At 43.4% G+C, this 19,459-nt stretch overlaps 1 protein-coding gene across 4 annotated transcripts in view; it reads right to left on the reverse strand.

Moving 5' to 3' along the window:
• SRGAP3 (SLIT-ROBO Rho GTPase activating protein 3) overlaps positions 1-14,317 on the reverse strand; it is a 260,329-nt gene extending 246,012 nt beyond the window's left edge. For all 4 annotated transcript variants that reach the window (XM_058288699.2, XM_058288697.2, XM_058288696.2 and 1 more), the window contains exon 1: positions 13,397-14,317. In XM_058288699.2, the coding sequence (XP_058144682.1) occupies positions 13,397-13,463 (67 nt within the window). In that variant the 5' untranslated portion in view covers positions 13,464-14,317. The remainder of the gene's footprint in view (positions 1-13,396) is intronic.
• Positions 14,318-19,459: the final 5,142 nt, after the last annotated feature.

Below are 19,459 nucleotides of genomic sequence, written 5' to 3' on the forward strand. Positions count from 1 at the left end.
AACACTTAGCACTGCTATGCAATTTTCCTAAAAACAGGATATTCACATACATAGTCACCTTAAGTGCAGTCATCAAGTTCAAGAAATTTAACGTTGATATAAAGTTTACAGTCTGTATTCCAATTTTTTCATATGTCCCAATAATGTCCCTTTTAGACTTTTATCCTCCTTTGCAAAATCCCATCCAGGATTATGTATTGCATTTCACTGTCATTTTCTGTTTAGTTGCTCTTTCATTTGTTTTGTTTTGTTTTAATTGTGGGACAACAAAATCAGAAAAGAGAATTAAACTGTCTTGAAATACTAAATTATCATGTACATAGAAAATGTTAATGATTCTCAAAAAATTGGAACTAATAAATGATTCTATTAAAAAAAATTGTAGGACAACATAAACTTTCCCATTACAACCATTTCCAAGCATACTATTCAATGGGATTAATTACATTCACAATTTTGGGGTACCCTCACCATTACCCACTACCAGAACTTTCCCATCACCCAAAACAGAAGCCCTATACTCATTAAGCATTAACTCCCCATTCCCTGCTGCCTTCCACCCCTGGCAACCTATACTCTAATTTCTGTCTCTATGAGTTTGCATATTCTCTGATATTGTCATTGTAGTTAATTACTATGGGTGTAAATTTAACATCCTAACTCTGTAACAATCTCATTTGCTTTGATACCAACTTAACTTCAATAATATATACAAACTATGTTCCTATACTGCTCCCACTTTTATGTAGTTCTTATCACAAATTATTTGTTTTTACATTATGAGTCCAAAACCACTGGTTTATCACGACATTTTATGCATTTGCCTTTTAGAGCCATAGGAAATAAAAAGTGGAGTTACAAACCAAAAACACAATAATAGTGGCATTAATAGTTACCCATGTCATCACCCTCACTGGAGATCTTTTTCTTCATTCAGCTTCTATCTTTTGTCTATTGTCCTTTGCTTTCAACCTGCAGAACTCTCTTCAGTATCTCTTATAGGGCCAGTCTAGTAGTGACAAACACCCTCAATATTGTTTATCAGGCATTGTCTTAATCAATCCCTTTTTTCTGAAAGACAGTTCCACCAGACATAGAATTCTTGGTTGTCAAGTTTTTGCTTTCAGCACATTAAATATATCATCCCACTGCCTCCATGGTTTCTGATGAGAAGTAGGCACTTAATCTTACTGAGGCTTCCTTGTATATAACACACTGCTTCTCTCTTGCAGCTTTCAGAATTCTCTCTTCATCAACAGTTTGATTATAATATGTCACAGAGAGGATCTATTTGTGTTTATCCTGTTTGGAGTTTGTTAAGCGTCTTGGATATATATATTCATGTCTTTTGTTAAGTTTGGAAAGTTCTCAGCCATTATTTCTTTGAATATTCTCTCAGCCCCTTTCTCTCTTCTCCTCCTGGGAGTCTCATAATGCCTAGATTGGTATACTTGATAGTGTCCCACAGTTCCTCAGGTTCTGTTCAGTTTTCTTCATTCTTTTTTCTTTCTCCTCCTCAAACAGGATGATTTCAATTGTCTTATCTTCATGTTCTCTGATTCTTCCTTTTGCCAGCTTCAATCTGCAGTTGAATCCCTCTAGGGAGTTTTAAATTTCTGTTTCTGTGGTTCTATGAATCCTTTTCATAATCTCTATCCCTTTACTGGTATTCTATTTGCATGCATCTATCACCGTCCTTATTTCCTTTAGTTCTTTGAACATACTTAGGACCTTTTTTTAAAAAAATCTCTGTGTGGTATGCCCCAAGTCTGATCCTCCTCATTGACAGTGTCTAATGATTTAATCTTCTCTTTTGCCTGGGCCATCACTTCCTGTTTCTTTGTATGTTATGTACCTTTGGTTGGAACCTGGACATTTTTATGTTTTACTATGTTAACACTGGAATTTAGATTCTGAGGCATCTGTGCCTTAAGCTTGTATCTAGCTAGTGTTATGAGACGGAGCTTGCCTTGAATGCAATGAGCTAACAAAAAAAAAAAGAAAACATTTTTCCCAGTCCTTGCAGATTGACCTATGCCAGCACTCTCCTTCAGGGCTTATCCATACAATGAGTTTAGAAAATAGCTCCAGCCTAAAGGATTGGGACCTCCCTGATCCTTTCTGTGCATGCAGTTTGCCTTGGGCATGCACATGTGGCCCTAGGAATTCCTCCATTTACATGGACACAAGTATCGCCTTTTTCCTAGGAAACAGTTTACTCTCAGTCCTGGGCAGTGCAGTCTATGTCCTACAGCCAGTAATCACTTGCCCCGGAAAGCCACTTACTGCTCTCCCACAGTGTCCTGTAGGAAAGCTTGGTGAGCTGTCTTCTGCATTCAGGGCACAGTGAGTCCCTAAGGCCATCACCAGACAGACTGGACCAGACATACCTGCTCCCTGCACGTCCATGCAGATTACTCTGCTTCCTCTGGAACTGGGACTCCACACCGGGAGTGCAGGTAACTCTGCACCAAGCTTGTGAGGAGTGGGGGAGGGACGAGCCAGGGTGCCAGGAGATCCGACCATTTTAAGTTGCCTTTTTCTTGATTCTGCACTCACCCTATTACTGTGGTCATTTAACTGTTTTCTGGAGCTTTGAGAAAGATGTTTCTGTCAGTTTTTGCTGGTTGTTCAAAGCTTCTGTCAGGGAAGAGACTCCTGAAGCATCTCACTCTACCATCCTGATCTGCACAGTTGCCATATACAGATATAAAACATATCTGATAGATGGATATAGACATATAAAGTCTCAAAGAAATTATGCTGAATATTAATAGTGGTTATCTCAGGTAGTAGTTCACAGGTTCTTTTTATTTTCTTTTTTGTATTTTTCTGTATTTAAAAAAAAATTTATAATGAGCAAGCATTGCTTCCATAAGCAAAGAAAAAAACTGTTATTGAAAATAAGACAACACATCATTTCCAAAGTCAGAGACTCAAGGTCTAACGGTTAGAAAGAAACTTTAATTCCCTCTCCTTTCTAACCGCATCTTTCATCCCCGCACCATTCCATCTCCTCTAGGTTTCAGCCTCATCAAACTTCTGATCATTTCCCCAAAACCCTTTCAAGGCCATCATGCTTTTTTACATATTCTGTTCTCTCTTCTCAACATGCCTTTCATGACCTGGAAAGCTTCTACTCATCCTTCAAAACCCTATGCAGAAATCCTCTCCTCAATAAGAAGTTCTCTAGCTCTCCCAGGCAAAGCTGTCACTTCCATTCTGAGTTTCTATAGTGCATAGTTCCAGTACCTTCCCAGCATTTACCAACTATAATTGACCAATATATTTTTATACATCCTTGCCTAAAACCATTAGTTCATCAAAGATAGGGGCATGGACTATATTTTACCTATTTTTGTGTTCCCATCTCAGACACATACTAGGAACTCAATTAATGGATTCTCTTCAGCATCCCTGCAAGTGCCCTCGGCAGTGCCCCTTGCAAATGGCCACCTGGACTCTAAAATGAGGCTCCCACTCCTTCTAAGCCATCCCTTAGATGCTCTGCATGGATACAATAGTTGCTCCTCTGGATTCTTCATCTTCCTGAGGTATCTCTCAGTCAAGGTTTGAGGTAAAGTCTGGATTTGTTTTATTATGTGCCTCTTAACTGAAATTCCCAGTACTATCCCCTGTACCCCAGAGCATAATACCTGTGTGTGTTTATGTGCAAAGTCCATCATACATACACCTAAGTTCATTCATTCATTCATTCATCAAAAATCATGGCCACCTATTATATACCAAGTACTGTTCTCAGTGGTAGAAAAGCATAACTGAATAAGAGAAACAAAAGCTCTGTTCTTACAGAGCTTCAATCCTGATAAAGAGAAGAAACAGAGAAGGAGAAACATCCTCTGGCCATTAAGTTCTCTGCTTAAGAATTCAAGTTAGCTGATCCAAGAGAGTTATTGGGTCACCTGGAAGATTGAGTGGTCAGGAAAAGACATTTAAACAAAGAGGTAAACACCAAGAACGAGCCAGCCATGTGATAATCCAGAGGAAAAGCATTCTAGAAAGAGGGAAGAGATAAGTGCAAAACCCAAAGGTGGTACAAACTTGAAGAAATCAAGGAACCAGCATAGGCCAATATGGCCGGAATGTAATTAGCGAGAGGAGAGAGGAGAGAGGAAGTGGACAAAGTGGGTGGGCCATGGGCTTGGTAAACCCAGCAAGGAGTTTGGATTCCATTTTCATGCAATGAGGAACTACTGGAGGGTTTTAAGCAGGAGAGTGACAGGTTCAGATTTAAACGGTATAAGGATTACTGGTGGCTGCAATGGGAAGACTAGACTATGGAGACAGAAGAAGAAGCAGGGAGACCAGCTAGGTCAGTGGTTCTCAGAGACAGGGGTGATTTGGAGCCTTTGGGGTCAATTAGCAATGTCTGGAGACATTTTTGGTTTTTACAACTAGGGGTTACTATGGTATCTAGTGGGTAGAGACCAGGGATGCTGCTAACATCCTATAATGTATAGAATAGCCTCCAAAGAATTATCCAGTAAAAAAGGTCCATAGTACTGAGGGTACGAAACCCTGAGTTAGGAGGATGTAGTCAAATGGTCTCGGTCAGGAGAAGGAAATTCACTACAATTAACATTTTGAAATATTGAAGGTTTTCCCTTCATATTTCCTTGGATCCCTTGGGTTCAGGGCAGTCAGGGAGAACATTCTGAGTTCACTGCCTCAGGGACAATACAAAGAAGAAGTCAGTGCTTGGCTTGTAACTTTGAAAAGTCAGGAAGAATAGAAAGAATGTGGGGGGTGGGCAATAGCTTTCAGCCAATGTCTGATGAGAAAGAGCCAGGGTACAGCCTGACCCCTCCCATGCCTCCCTGGACCCCAACCCAACCCATCCCCCTCCCCACACACATACTGTAACCATTTCTTGGGGCAATGGGGAGAATCAAGTAGAACAAGATTTATGTAGATATAATGGATCTTTAAGAAAATACCCCAAACAAGCCCAGGGAGATAGAGTAGTGAGGGAACCTTAGATCTGCACAATCTAAGAGATTAGAGCAGGGTCACTTTCCCAGGTAAAGCCCTCGTTTTGAAGTCCTGACCCACAAGACCTCAGAACGGGACCTTATTTGGAAATAGGGTAATTTCCCATGGAATGAGTTAGGTTAAAATGAGTAGGACAGGCCCTTAATCTAATATGACCAGTAGCCTTATAAGAAAGGAAGACAAACAGGCAGACATCAGGGAGAAGACCATGTGATGACAGAGGCAGAGATGGGAGTGATGCATCTACACATCAAGGAATGACAAGGATTTCCAGCAAACACCAGAAGCTACAAGTGTCAAGGAAGGATTCTCCCCTACAGGTTTCATGTGGGCACGACCCTACCAGCACCTTGATTTCAGACTTCCACCTTCAGAACTGGGAGAAAATCAATTTCTGTGGTGTCCAGCCCCTCAGTTTGTGGTAACTTATTACAGCAGCCCTAAGAACCAAGGTTCCTAGAGAGGCCCTGGAAGAGAAGAAAGTGCTAGATGTGGGAAGGCAGGACTGGGACACACATCAGAGTCCCTCAAGGTCCAGTATGGTGGGTGAGCAACAGGATGACTCCTGGGTGCCTGAAAATCACATGGATGGAGCTGAGGAGGCTAGACACATGAAGGAGACTTGGGGTTGGGAACAAAGACGTACTCGCTGGCATGGGCCAGTCACTGAAGAGCAAATAGGAAGGAGATATCTCAGGAGCTGCCAAAGCAGACTGTTAGCACCTGTCCCCTACAATAGGCTTGGTGCTCCTTAAGTCTCTCTGGACCTAAGGACACAACTCTGAAGGGAAAGGGAAAGGGAAAGATACCCCAAGTTGATTTAAATTTATTTCTGTCACCCCAGTAGAATGGAGATGTGAAATGGAAGTTGAGTTACTCAAAAATAAAGAAAAACATCTGCCTTGTGCGCCTGCATTTGTGGCTGAGATCTGTTCATGGTAATGCACAAGGGATCATGGTCCTCTCTGTCATCTGCAGCATTATCTGGCATCGACTGTACAGTCCAGGTGTAACACCCAGGTCCATTTAAGGCACCCTGACCACTGCCCTGCACACACAACCCCATTCCCCATCACACACGCAGGGCCTGCGCTCACACGCAATGCATATTGATCAGGGTAAGCTGTTTCCAAATTACCATTTAAATCAATGGCTGACCACTCCGTAATTGGAAATATCAAAACCCACATTTTCTAAGTGACCTCGGAGCACCACATTGATATCACTTTTCTTAACCAGATGTGCTTTTGTTTTACCTCTTTCCCTCTTCAAGCTGCCCTCAGAAAAACAAAAAATGAGAGAACTGGGCAAAAGGCAAAAAGAGGAGGAACCTATATACCCACAAATTGTACAGCCTGGCATTTCCTAAAATGTAGTCTAAGGAACAGTCTTGTGAGATATTCCAAGGAAAAAAAGGCCTGCAAGATCAAATACATTTGAGGAAACAACTGTAGCCCCTACTCAGTGAGCCACATTGACACATTCAAGGTTCCCAGAGGTTCTGCAGGAAGCAAACATATTTAACTCAGTTTATCCTGGAATTTCCAAGACCTATGTGACCACAGAACTATTTTTTTCACCCAAAGCCTCTTTACATTCATAAATTGGCCTAATGATTTAACAGAATACAGTCAGAGCCGCAATTCTGGCCAAACAAAAATGAATCATTTCCAACAGAAATAAGCTCAGAGCACAGCTTCCCGGGACCGTATCAGGCCAGAAGTTGGCAAGCTCAGCACTTTAAGAAGTTAGCTGAGTCCCTCCTGGTACCTATACAGGAAAGGCTCAGTTTCCAGAATCAGCCTACCCCATCTCCTTCGGACCCCTCCAATCTTTAACTTGCCAAATTCTTGCCTCATCCTTCTTTCCAAGGTAGCCATTTCGGTTTTGCATCTTCAGACAACTGCCACCACCCCAGCTTTCCCACTAACCAGAGCAAGTCAACTCAATCAATGTTTATGGATCACCAGGTAGAAGCCAGGCAACAGGATGCAGCAAGGAACTAAGCAAGCACAGCTCATGTCCTCATGGAGATAAAGCCTAGAAATAATTCACAAACCAGATCCTCTCTCTTAGCATCAGTTTCCATGTCTTTAAAAAAAAAAAAAAAGGAAGAGTTGGAACAGATGTCATGTAAAATTTCTGGTTCTGAAAATCTGTATTTTCAGGTTGTTGACAAGTGGCTTGTTGAGAGGTAGATCTGGTAACCACTGTCAGTCACTCAGGGGGTATTTCCATTGAGTACTTCCCCAAAGATGATTCCCTGGGTGGTAGTGTTTTATTATCATGATATTAGGTATGGTTATAGGTTCTCTGGATGGCAGGACATAACACAAAAATGCTCAGACAGATGAAAGGCAGAAGTTTTTATTACAGCTCTAAATGAGAGAAGGCTGCCGTGTGGGGCAACTCAACAGCCTGCTCCAGGGAACTAAGTAACAGCAAACTGGAGCTTTAGGAGGCAGCTTTAGTATTGCAAGTGAGGTGGAGCTAGTAGGTTTCATGACCCCTCAGTGGATTGGCTAAATTGAATCATTTTACTTGCTTTGGGCATAGGGATGTCCCTAGTTGTGAGATACCTGAACCCAGGGCAACAGAGTGAGTGCAGAGTTGCCCTGCCCCATAAGGGCAGTGATGGGGTCTGAACTTAAGTCAGTTGTTCAGGAAAGGGAACTGGCAGTCCTCTAGCCAGGGCCATGAATCTCAGTTAAGACAGCATTTTCAAGAAACTGTATTATACAGTGAGGGGTTTGGGCATCAACTGGGGACTAGCAGAGGGCGGATAAGAAGAACTTTAGGGGAAGGGGACTTGGCCCAGTGGTTAGGGTGTCCGTCTACCACATGGGAGGTCCGTGGTTCAAACCCCAGGCCTCCTTGACCCGTGTGGAGCTGGCCCATGCGCAGTGCTGATGCACGCAAGGAGTGCCCTGCTACGCAGGGGTGTCCCCCGCGTAGGGAAGCCCCATGCGATAGGAGTGTGCCCCATAAGGAGAGCCGCCCAGCGTGAAAGGAAGTGCAGCCTGCCCAGGAGTGGTGCCGCACACATGGAGAGCTGACGCAGCAAGATGATGCAACAACAACAACAAAAAGAAACACAGATTCCCATGCCACTGACAACAACAGAAGCGGACAAAAAGAACACGCAGCAAATGGACACAGAGAACAGACAACTGGAGGTGGGGGGAGGGGAGAGAAATAAGAAAAGAGAAAGAAAAGAAAAGAGAGAGAAAAGAAAAGAGAAAGAAAAGAAAAGGAGAAAAGAGAAAAAAAAGAAGAACTTTAGAAAGTCAAAGATTAAGACCCATCCCAGACTAGGTCCCCACTGAAGAAAGGCCTTGGATACAGAGCCATGTTATCTGGCATGCATCTTGCTTTCCCACACAAGTTAGGGAGACTCTGATTTAAACCCTAGCTCTGCTGCAATTTGCTGTGAAATCCTATGCAATTTATTTTTTTCTCTGAACTTCAGCTTTTAACCTATAAATCTCACAGGGAACACAAAATGAGATACTCTATATTTGACCTCTGAGACATAGATGCTAAATAAAAATTAATTATCTCCTACTGCAAATAAAGTTGTGTAGCCTGAAATATGGCTTGTAACAGTCACTGAATGCATGAATGAATGAATAGGAGCTGTTAGAAAGGGAAGATCATCCCTAACATATAAACTCTGATGGTGAAAACTCCAGAAATGGCCAATAAGGGCCCCCAGATCCATTCACTTCCCCGACTGGTGTGGTGGAGTGCTTCCCAGAACACATTGCTTCACCACTGTGGCAGACACCACCTTGTCAAGGACCACTGGCTTCAACACCAGGTCTGCACTAATAAACATCTTCCCGACCAGGACAAGCAAGGAAAATCAGAAAAACACGAAAATTATTTCTTCTCCCACCCTCTAAAAAAACTTACTTTCAATATCACAGAAGGTATGGGTAATCAAAAAAAAAACTTTGACCTACACATTATAAAACGAACACATTATAAAATAGTAACTGGACAGCCACTGTCCAAGCAGTTTGGGAGAACAAAGATGACCATTAGTATCACTGTCCTTAAGGGTTCATGGCCAAGGGCCTAAACACAAAGTTTGCAATAAAGGATAATAACATTCAGAATAGAGGGCAGATATGAGGGAACCACTCATGGAAGAAGGTAGCATTTGACCAGGCATTGGAGGATGATCAGGGGTCAGAGGGGGGAAAAAAGAAGAGGAAAGGGGGCATTTTAAGCAGAGTAAACACTCAAATGGGGAAAGGTATGGAGGTAGGAAAGGGCATAGAGGATTCAAAGAAAAGAGAAAGGTCTGCTGTGTTACAAGAGTGTAGGCCTATTATAGAGAAAATGACTGAAGATGAAACAGGAAAAGAAAACTGGCTGAGGCCCAGTCACCAAGGCCTTTTGTGGGCTTTAACTTGTAGGCCAAAATTTGCAAACAGGTGGCCCATGGGTTAAAACTGTCCTACTGACATGTTTGTTTAGCCAGCATAGTGTTTTTAAAATTTTATATTAAGATAGCCTAAAATGATTATAGATCTGTAATAAAAAAAAATAATAAAACATTGAAGTCAGTCACTGCATTTCTCTTTCAGTTTTCCATAGGTTGGAATGGAAATGTGAATTCTCAATAAATGCAGAACAGATACTATGTCTGAAAGCAAGATGCATTAGAGCCCAGGATTCTGAGAAGGCCTGTAAATAAGATCACCAAGCACTAGCAGTGATCTCTGAGGGAATTGTGGAGAACAGGATCGGTGCCAAAAAGCTGGAGACTGGCAAATGTTGTTCTGATTTTCAGAGGGGGAAGAAGTTATACCTTGCCAGCTCCAGATTAGAGAGTGTGATGTCACTCTCAGGCAAGGCTGTTGAACAGATTCTAGGACAGTAACTAAGACAAGAAGTTTTGTTCTATTTGGAGCCAGCATAGGGTCACCAAGAACAAGTCCTGTTAAATCCATTTCATTTTCTTCTCTCTGACAAGGTTCCTAGCCTAGTAGATTGGAGAAGTATAGCAGACATAATATATATGGTGCAGGGCACAGGATGGGCAGTGAAAAGGGCTAATTTATCCTTGGGCTGTATTAATGGAAGCATTACATGCAGCATGAAAGAGGTGATAGTTATTAGACAAGACATGTGCTCTCTGGTCCACCACAATCATCACCACCCCTTCTTAGATTACCCTCACTGTGATGGTAGGCAGCTGCCATAAATCATCTCATTTAGCCAGATTACAGCTTCACTCATTTATTATTCTTTCTGAAGCACCCAAATGTATCAGAGTTTGCAATCCAGTGTGCAGCAGATCCAAAAAAGAGTGAATATGATAAACGGCAGCAAACCATCTTTTATGAGGAAATGAATATAATTAAAGTCCAGGGGCTATATTCAGAGTATTCAAATATCCAGTAGGCAGTCATGGGGAGGAGGTATCTGTCTTGTTCTATGAAGTCCCACATGGCAGAAACTATAAGTGGATAAGAGATACATTTAATTTGGCATAAGAAAAGACATAACAGTCAAAGCTGCCCAAATACAGAATATATGGGTTTGGGAAGTAGTGAGTTCCCCCCTCACTGAAGATGTACAATCCTTTGGTATATAAATGCTGTGTGAGCATATAATCAAAGGGATTCAAGTATCTGATGGAGCAAGAGAAGGCATGAATCTAAAAATTTTTTACAATAGAAAAAAAAATACCATGATAAAACATTAAACTCTAAATTATTCAAAAAGAGATAAAAGGGAATAAGTCGACAAAGAACTCAGCAAAATTTTTAAAAATCATTAAGTTCCCTTCACAAAATTAACATAGTACAAAATCTGTGTAATTACGTGGAGTGTTTGCATCAAACTGGCCAACTGATAGCCAGGGAGAAAGGTAACAGGCATCAGGCATTATTTTTGGTGACTGGGCAATCATTCTTCAGAGGCAAGTAACAAAGGCAAGGGGATGAAAGAAGGTAAACAATGGAGCTCGATCAAGAGGCAGCCAGTCCCCACCCCAAAACTGCCATCTGCAACTGACATCAAGCCTTCAAGGGCAGCTTCCAGCAAACAACGTATCTGGACCACTATGCCTGGTAGAAAATCAGCCTTCGTGTTCCCAGCCTTGTGACCTTGGACATTTAACATTACCCGGCCTCAGTTTTCTCATCTGTGAAATCGAGCTCATAATAACAATACTCCTGTATGGACCAAGAGTAATGATGTCTGAAAGTAAGTCATAGAAACTGTAAAGCCTGTACACACACGTCTATAATTACAATGATGACTAAAAAAAAAAAAGAGATTTCAGAGGGTTTCAGGTACAGTCATATCCTGGCCTAAATCTTGTGAGTTGGGAATAAAATTAAACTCCTTTAACAAGAATGTAGAGAAATTTAGAGTCTGGAAGAGACAAGAAGATGTGGCCAAATTGCCTGATGAAATTCATTACCTTGCACTTGCTAATTACTTGTCAAAATAAAGGTGAAAGGTGAAAAGCAAAAGAATCAGCCAGAGCAGTAAATGGATAACTGATCTTCAATTAGAGTTCACTGACCCAGTGGTAGCAATCCTTCAAAACTGAGATAAAGCACTACCACAACCATGCTTATAAAACCCAAACTGTTCCAAGCTCAACATCCCCGTCTATATTATGGTGCTTTTTGAGAGAACCTCAGCTTGAAAAAAATAAGCACACAAATTAGTCTTATAAAACATAAACTCCTTAAAAAGGTTTATATTCAAGGACTGAAACTGGGTCTTTCTATCGAGTAGTTGGGTGAATTGAAATTTCCAATCAATAAAGGGTTTGTTCCTAAATTTTCAGTAAGGCTGAAACATCAAAAGTCAGTTTTCTACACTGAACTGAAACCTAAGAGGAGGAGATAGAGGGAAGAGAAGGTTTTTCATGCTCAGATTTCCCCTGGGGTCTACACTGAGGTGATTAGCATGCCAGGTCTGACCAGAAGGAAAAGGCAAAAGACTGAAAAAAGAAAGGAAAAGAAGAAGAAAAGAACAAAAACCCACAAAGCTCTCTCCGATGGCTGCTGCCCTCCCAAAGTTTCCCAAGTGTCTGATGTGAGTTGGAAAGCTGTGGGAAGCCGGCCTCCTGCTTTTCCTAGGAGGCGACCCGACTTCCTGGGTCATCAAGTTTTCAGTGGCAACAGCATCTACGAGCAGGTGTGGAAACCTCAGCTCTTTGGAGCTCCAAATAACCAACTTATTTAATAGTCCATCGTAACATCAAGGATAGGCCTCAGCATCCCACTGAAGATGTATCTGTCTTTACTTGTCCTATGAGAGAAAGATCACAACACGCCCTGTGTCACTCGCAGCAAGGAGAGACCATGACCAGAAGGAAAACGGTCGGGAAGTCACGGGCTCAGGCTCCCTGAGGTTACATCCTGGAAGAAAGGGTGAGCAGAGTGCATGATGCTTTGAGGTCTTCCCTGCCAAAGCTGAACCTAGAACTAGAGGGGATGGCAGAAGACTGGGTCTGGCCTGAATGAGAATTCTACCTACATTTATCTACGTGATTGTGTCTGTTTTCCTCTTTCGGCTCACTGGTGTGGACTTCGGGAGTCGGCCTCCGAAAGAAGCATGTACCCGATGGCACCAGAGCTGGCGCAAGCAGACAGAGGTCAGTTCATCCTCTTGGCAGGCTCCGCCAAGAACCACTGAAGCCAGGCGGCGCCTCCCAACCCCAACGGCGCACTGAGTTGTTTGCTCTGAATGAAGGCTGACGACCCCAAACGCTGGTGCCCGGGCCAGGATGGATTCTGCACACCGTGAGATAATTCATTTCTGCACCGAGGCCCCTCTTTATGCCGAAATGCCTCCATTAGTTTGGATCAATATGCCCCATAACAGTTAATCCATGGCAACCCAGGCCAAGCGAGAGACACCGACAAAGAAGCAGGAGGAGGCTGCCTCCCTGTCACATGCATGTGGATTCCAACCCAGAGAAAGAGGTGGAGGCAAAACAACAAAAATCCAAAAAAGGAAAAAAAAAAAAAAGAACCACAGATCTGTAAAACATATACATCAATACCTTTTACCATCTGGGGCTGGTGGGGACCGTGACAGGCAAAATGGCCTTAGAGTGACATGTCACAGCAAGATGATGGAGCATCGGCGACACTCCTAAAGTCAGGCAGAGGCGCCTCCTCACACCTGCAATGCAGTGATGCTGCCCATTCTATAGCCTATACACCCAGCCCCAGCGCTGGCTGCAGCTGAAACCAGTCTGGACCTGTGCTGCCACGGTTCCTCCTCACAATAAGATTATTGATGCATAACAACATTTCATGACGGCAGGGAAGGAAAAGGAATTTAAAAAGCCAGAGCAGGAGGAAAGGGGAGGGGAGGGAACACTCCCCACGCGGCACCTCACCTTTTATTTGGGCTTCATATTCGGCAATGATCTCTTTGTCTTTCTTGAACTTAGTTTGAGATGACATCTTCCGACGTGGCTGAAGAAACAGGCAAGCTGTTTGATTTATTTCTCCTTTTCTCCCCGAGTCCTCTCTCGAGACCCAGGAATCACACCGCTCGGGTCGATTTCACAGGTTTAGGGGCTAATTCTCTTTTACTTGGCTGGAGAGTGGGGCAAAAAAATCCTTTTCCTTCCGGGGGAAATTTCCCTTCACTCGCTGAGAAATGGCTCTGATAGATCGCACTGGTCAGCTCCTCTCGCGAAAGAAGAACCACCCTAAGAGCACAGCAACCTGCCCCAGATTTTCAAGATTTTTCTTCCAAAAAAATAATAGCCAATAGCACTCACACTCATGCACACAAACACACTCGCACACTCATCTGGACATACATCCGCACGGTGTACACACACACCCTCCCTCACACACGCACACACACTCGCTCACCCACTCACACACACATCCACGAGGGGCGCCTCCTCGGTCGCGCAGTCAGCCCCCGTCTGGCTTTCCAAGGCTCTGCTAAAGAGATGGTCAGGTTGCCAGAAGGCCGGTCATCTCGCATCCTCCTTTCCCTTCAGCGACTCTGGTCTGATGTACAGTGAGGATCAGAGCCAGGAGGACGAGGTGGAAGTTTTCTGGCTGCAGCGGGTGAACCCAAGGCTGGACTGCTCGCCCTGCAAAGCTGGCTCCGCTCTCCCCCACCGCCCTCGTCACTAGACTCCGCCTCCTGGATTTTATAACAACTGACACATTGTAGCCTACAGGAGAGCAGAACTCACTGCAAGCAGAAAGGGGAAGAAACGCTCACAAAAGAGAAGGCAGCAGGAAAAAGAATGGGGTTGGAAAGGCCTGAGAGGCCCCTGCAAACTCCAACCATTAACAGCTTTGTTTGAGGGATTTTCCTTCCAAAGCTGAAAGGTGCAGTTTTTCTTTGCACCATGCAAATGAATTCCATTTCTCAAAGCTACGGTTTTGTGACAGTTTGTCACTCTGCCCAAAGAATCTAGCAGAGGACTTGAACCATGTGGGAACACACATTAATATTTGTTGAGCAATTACTAGGTGGCAGGGACTATGCCAGGCGTTTGAGACATGCAGCTTAGCAAAGTAGATAAGAGCTGGATGCTGAAAACACACACTGCTGGGTCAGTGCCTTGTCAGGCTTTGGGCAAGTGAAAAACTCGTGGAACCTCAGTTTACTTTATCAGTAAAATGGGCTCTCTCTGGAAAATTCTTCCATTCATTTTTTTTTAAAGGTTAATTTTTTCTTTATTTCTCTCCCCTTCCCCACTCTCCCCACCCCAGTTGTCTGCTCTCTGTGTCCATTAGCTGTGTACTCTTCTGTGTTCACTTGTATTCTTGTCAGTGGCACCCAGAATCTGCGTTTTTTTTTGTTGCGTCATCTTGCTGTGTCAGCTCTCCATGTGTGCAACACCATTCATTCCTGGACAGGCTGCACTTTTTTCATGCTGGGTGGCTCTCTTATGGGGTGCACTCCTTGCACGTGGGGCTCCCCTACGCCGGGGACACCCCTGCGTGGCACGGCACTCCTCATGCTCATCAGCACTGTGTGTGGGCCAGCTCACCACACGGGTCAGGAGGCCCTGGGTTTGAACCTTGGACCTCCCATGTGATAGGCGGATGCCCTATCCATTGGGCCAACTCCGCTTCCCTCCATTCATTCTTTCAACAAATATTTATTGCAACCTTTCTATATTTCAGGCAAGGGGAGATACAGCAACAGTCAAAATAGGCAACAACAACAGCAAAAATCCCTGCCCTCCCGGAACTTACATTCTAGACAGAGCAGGGCCTCCACGTGACATCGCTCTGGGGAATCATCACCATTCATGTTAAATTCTCAGTAAAAGCACCCCTGGAGCACAATTCAGAAGGCATGGGGAATGGTGCCCATGGAGCTGTGAAAGGCAGGAGGCCCTGGGCGGGGAAGATGAAAACTAACATAATGAGTAAATCGTATAATATGATAGAAAATGATAAGTGCCACAGAGGAAAAAATATCGCAGGGTAAGGAACATCAGGAACGAAGGAAGCTCTTGCTAGGATCAAATCAGAATGTAAAGCTAAACTTAGCCAAGTGCCTGGCACATAGCAGACACTCAATAAACAGTAGCTATCATTATTACCCCATTCTCTCCCTCCCAACAACCTAACAACATGGGTAAAAGAATCCCTCTTAGGAGAAGAAATTGATGTTCAGGTATGGGAAGTGGCTTACCCAAAGTCTCCCAATTCACCCCCAGGCTAACACTGGATTCTGCCTGAGGAAATGCTCAAACCTCCAGAAATGAGGAGTACAACCTCATTACGCATGCATTCAAGGTAGAATAAGAGTCATTCCATAAGAATGCAATCAAGCACAATAAAGCCACTGACCAATGGAATTTCATCTATCAAGATTGTCGTTACCAGGAAGTGGACTTGGCCCAATGGATAGGGCGTCCGACTACCACATGGGAGGTCCACGGTTCAAACCCCGGGCCTCCTTGACCCGTGTGGAGCTGGCCATGCGCAGTGCTGATGCGCGCAAGGAGTGCCCTGCCACACAGGGGTGTCCCCCGTGTAGGGGAGCCCCACGCACAAGGAGTGCACCCCGTAAGGAGAGCCGCCCAGCGCGAAAGAAAGTGCAGCCTGCCCAGGAATGGCGCCGCGCACACAGAGAGCTGACACAATAAGATGACACAACAAAACGAGACAGAGATTCCTGGTGCTGATGATAAGGATGGAAGCTGTCACAGAAGAACACACAGCGATTGGATACAGAGAGCAGACAACTGGGGGGAAGGGGAGAGAAATAAATCAAAAAAAAAAAAAAGATTGTCATTACCATGTCTTTTCCACTAAGGGTGGTATTTCACACATTTCGAAATAGGGATATTCTACAATTTGCCTTTTTTCTAAGTATATAATAAATTATTTCATTTGGGTGCAGAAATGAATAGGTTATCCATGCCAGTGAATAACAAAGAGCACAGCCCACTGAGGCTTCTGAGAGAAGGTAGCGGTCTTGCAGATAGGCCAGATAGGCATGGCAAGGGAGGTGGCGACAGGCAGGGTATTCCTGGAGGGAAAAGCATGAGCTATGGCCTACAGGTGGGAAAGCATGGGGCTGTTTGGAAAAAGCAGAGGGAGATGTCCAGCTGGTGAATCATGGGGATTATTATAGCTTCATGCCCGGAGACAGGAGGTCACAGCATTCATAAATAGATGCTGCTGGCCCACAGCCATTGCCAACACCCTCTTGCCTAGCCCCTCCCAAGGGCATGCTCAGGCCCTCTGCTGTCCCCCATCTGAACAGCTTAAAACAGCAAAAGCCACCCAGATGATACCAGAGAAAGATGTGCTCAGGGGCTGGCATCCCTGCCTCAAGCCTAGGTTCACACAGGAAGATGGGAATTAATACCACGTGCCTTGGAATGGGACAACTAGGTTCCCTTTCTGGCTCTGCCATTTCCTACCTCTGAGAACTCAAGCAAGTAACTTAACCTGCTTCTGTGCCTACGTGTGGCACAGTAAATTGTCAGCAATTCTCACTATTATTAAAAATTTAAATCCACAGATATTTCTAGGAAGCCCATTTGTAGGGCACTGAGCCACAGCAATGTCACAGAAAACCATACTTAACTGAAGCAGGGTATAGAGTCATTGCTGAACCACGGAAGACCGCAGTGATTTAAATTCTGGCTCTGCCACTTTCCAGCTGCATGTGGGGCCTTGGGTAGCTTCTGTACCTTCTCTGAGCCTCAGTTTCCTCATCTGTAAAATGGGAGTAATCTCACCTACCACCCAGGAGCCAATGTCACTGTAGATATAAAATGCCCAGCATAAAGCAGATATCCCATGGATGTTATTCTTTCATCAGGATCTATGACTCTAGTTAACACATCTGGACTGGGAATGGGAAGAGAGGAAAGAAAGAAAAGGGAAAAAGAAGAAAAGGGTTGTGTCTCCAGCAAATACATTGCACACAATCGGTGCACATCATCCCGAATCCCTGTCCTTAAGGAGGGGTCAGTGTCCCTGAGCAGGCCCCTGCAACAAGCCCTTGTCTTCTTTTCCTTCCACTCCACCCAGTCTCCCAGCTCTAGATGTTTATCCTTTACATGTTGGTAACAGAAACCAGACCCTCCCCCCAAAATAAATATGGTATATGGGGCAGAGAAGGGGCCCTACCAGGTGATTCTATTCTGTGCCACCCCCAAATATGGGGATACACCCTAGGAGAGTATATCCCATTTCCCTCAGGCTCACTTCCTAAATTCTTTCAGGTATTCCTGAGTTATACTAATAGCTAGTACTTATTGAGTCCTCATTCCATACAGGCAGTGGGCGAAGAACTCTATGTAGATTTTATCACTGACTCCTGATGACCACCCAAAGAGTTGGTGCTAAAATCTCCTGTTTTACAGATGGAGAAACAAAGGCACAGAACAATGAAGCCATTTGCCCAAGGTCACACAACTACCAAGTAACTAAGTCCCATTCAAGCCCAGGTCTGACTGACTTCAGAGCCCAAGGACTTAACTAATACACGATTCTCCCTGGAATGAATCATTGTGGGAATAATTGCTGTCAAATATCAACATATTTCTCAATCTCTATAATTGCATTTGTTCCAATACAGTGTTCAATCTAAAGTTCACCATTTTTAAAAAATGGGGTTAAAAAAATAAGGTAAACATGTACAAATGGCAATTGGTGGGGTTTAAATAGAAATGCAGCTGAATAATGAAAATTTATTGAACTGGTTTCTTTTCCTGATAGAAAAAATGACTACACTTGGAGGAAGAACGACCGGGTAATTTTCTATTTCTGGTCAAATATGAAACCCCCTCAAAATGACTAATAAGAGTTGAAATCTTTTATGACATTCTCTATGTTGCTATCAACGTGCATCCTTAGCCAGCTTGACAAATAATTCTGCTCTTCAATCTCTGTTCTACAAAAGGAAAGGAAGGACAGAACTCAGCTAGTTAATGCCAGAATTTGATAAAATCAACGGTGATGTTATCAACATGCCTTGTGTTTGTATATTGCTTTATATTTTGCAAAGCCCTTTCGTGTCATTTATCTTTTGGGTCCTCACAATAATCTTAGAAGCAAGTAGGGCTGTTTTGAATCCCTGTTTTACAGATAAGGAAATGAGTGGGTAAGTGGAAGCATTGATGAGAGAATTATTTTATGATTTATGCAAAGAATGGGGTTTCTGTGTCACAAAATGTATCAAATGTAATAGATGGATGTAATAGATGGATGCACTCGGCAGTGGGGACACCATTCCTGCCCTCATGCATCTTATACTCTGGTGGGGAAAGCAGGTGACAAATGAAGAATATATCATGACAGGGAGAGGGCCACACTATGAAAAAAAAGAAATGGGGTGAGGCTGTTGCTTCCAGTAGGAGAGGCAAAGAAGGCCCAAGGAGATGACTTTCAACCACATAAAAATTACTTTAAAAATCTGCCAGGGAAAAACCACCTTAAGCAAACTCAGAAGACAAATGGCAAAAAACAATATTTGCAACACCTGACATGGGCCAAAGACTAATTTTCCTAGTCTACAAAAACGTTCCTTCAATTCAAATAAATGTTTGTACTCAAATATTCATTGCAATACTACTTACAATAGCCAAAAGTTGGAAACAGTCCAAATGTCCATCCACACATGAATGGACAAACAAAATTGGTATATCCATACAATGGAATATTATTCAGACATGAAAAGGAATGAAGTTCTGGTATATACTATAACATGGATAAACCCTGCAAACATTATGCTAAGAGAAGGAAGCCAGACACAAAAGGTCACATATTGAGTGATTCCATCATATGACATATCCAGAATAGGTAAACCATAGAGACGGAGAGCAGACTGGTGGTTGCCAAGGCAGGGTGGATTGGGGAATTAGGAGGAACTGCTTCATGGATACAGACTTTCCCTTAGGGTGATGAAAATATTTTTTTTATTTCTATTTCTTTTTTAATGTTTGGGAACTAGA

This window comes from Dasypus novemcinctus, chromosome 26, assembly GCF_030445035.2.
Source record: "Dasypus novemcinctus isolate mDasNov1 chromosome 26, mDasNov1.1.hap2, whole genome shotgun sequence".
NCBI classification, from domain to species: Eukaryota; Metazoa; Chordata; class Mammalia; order Cingulata; family Dasypodidae; genus Dasypus; species Dasypus novemcinctus.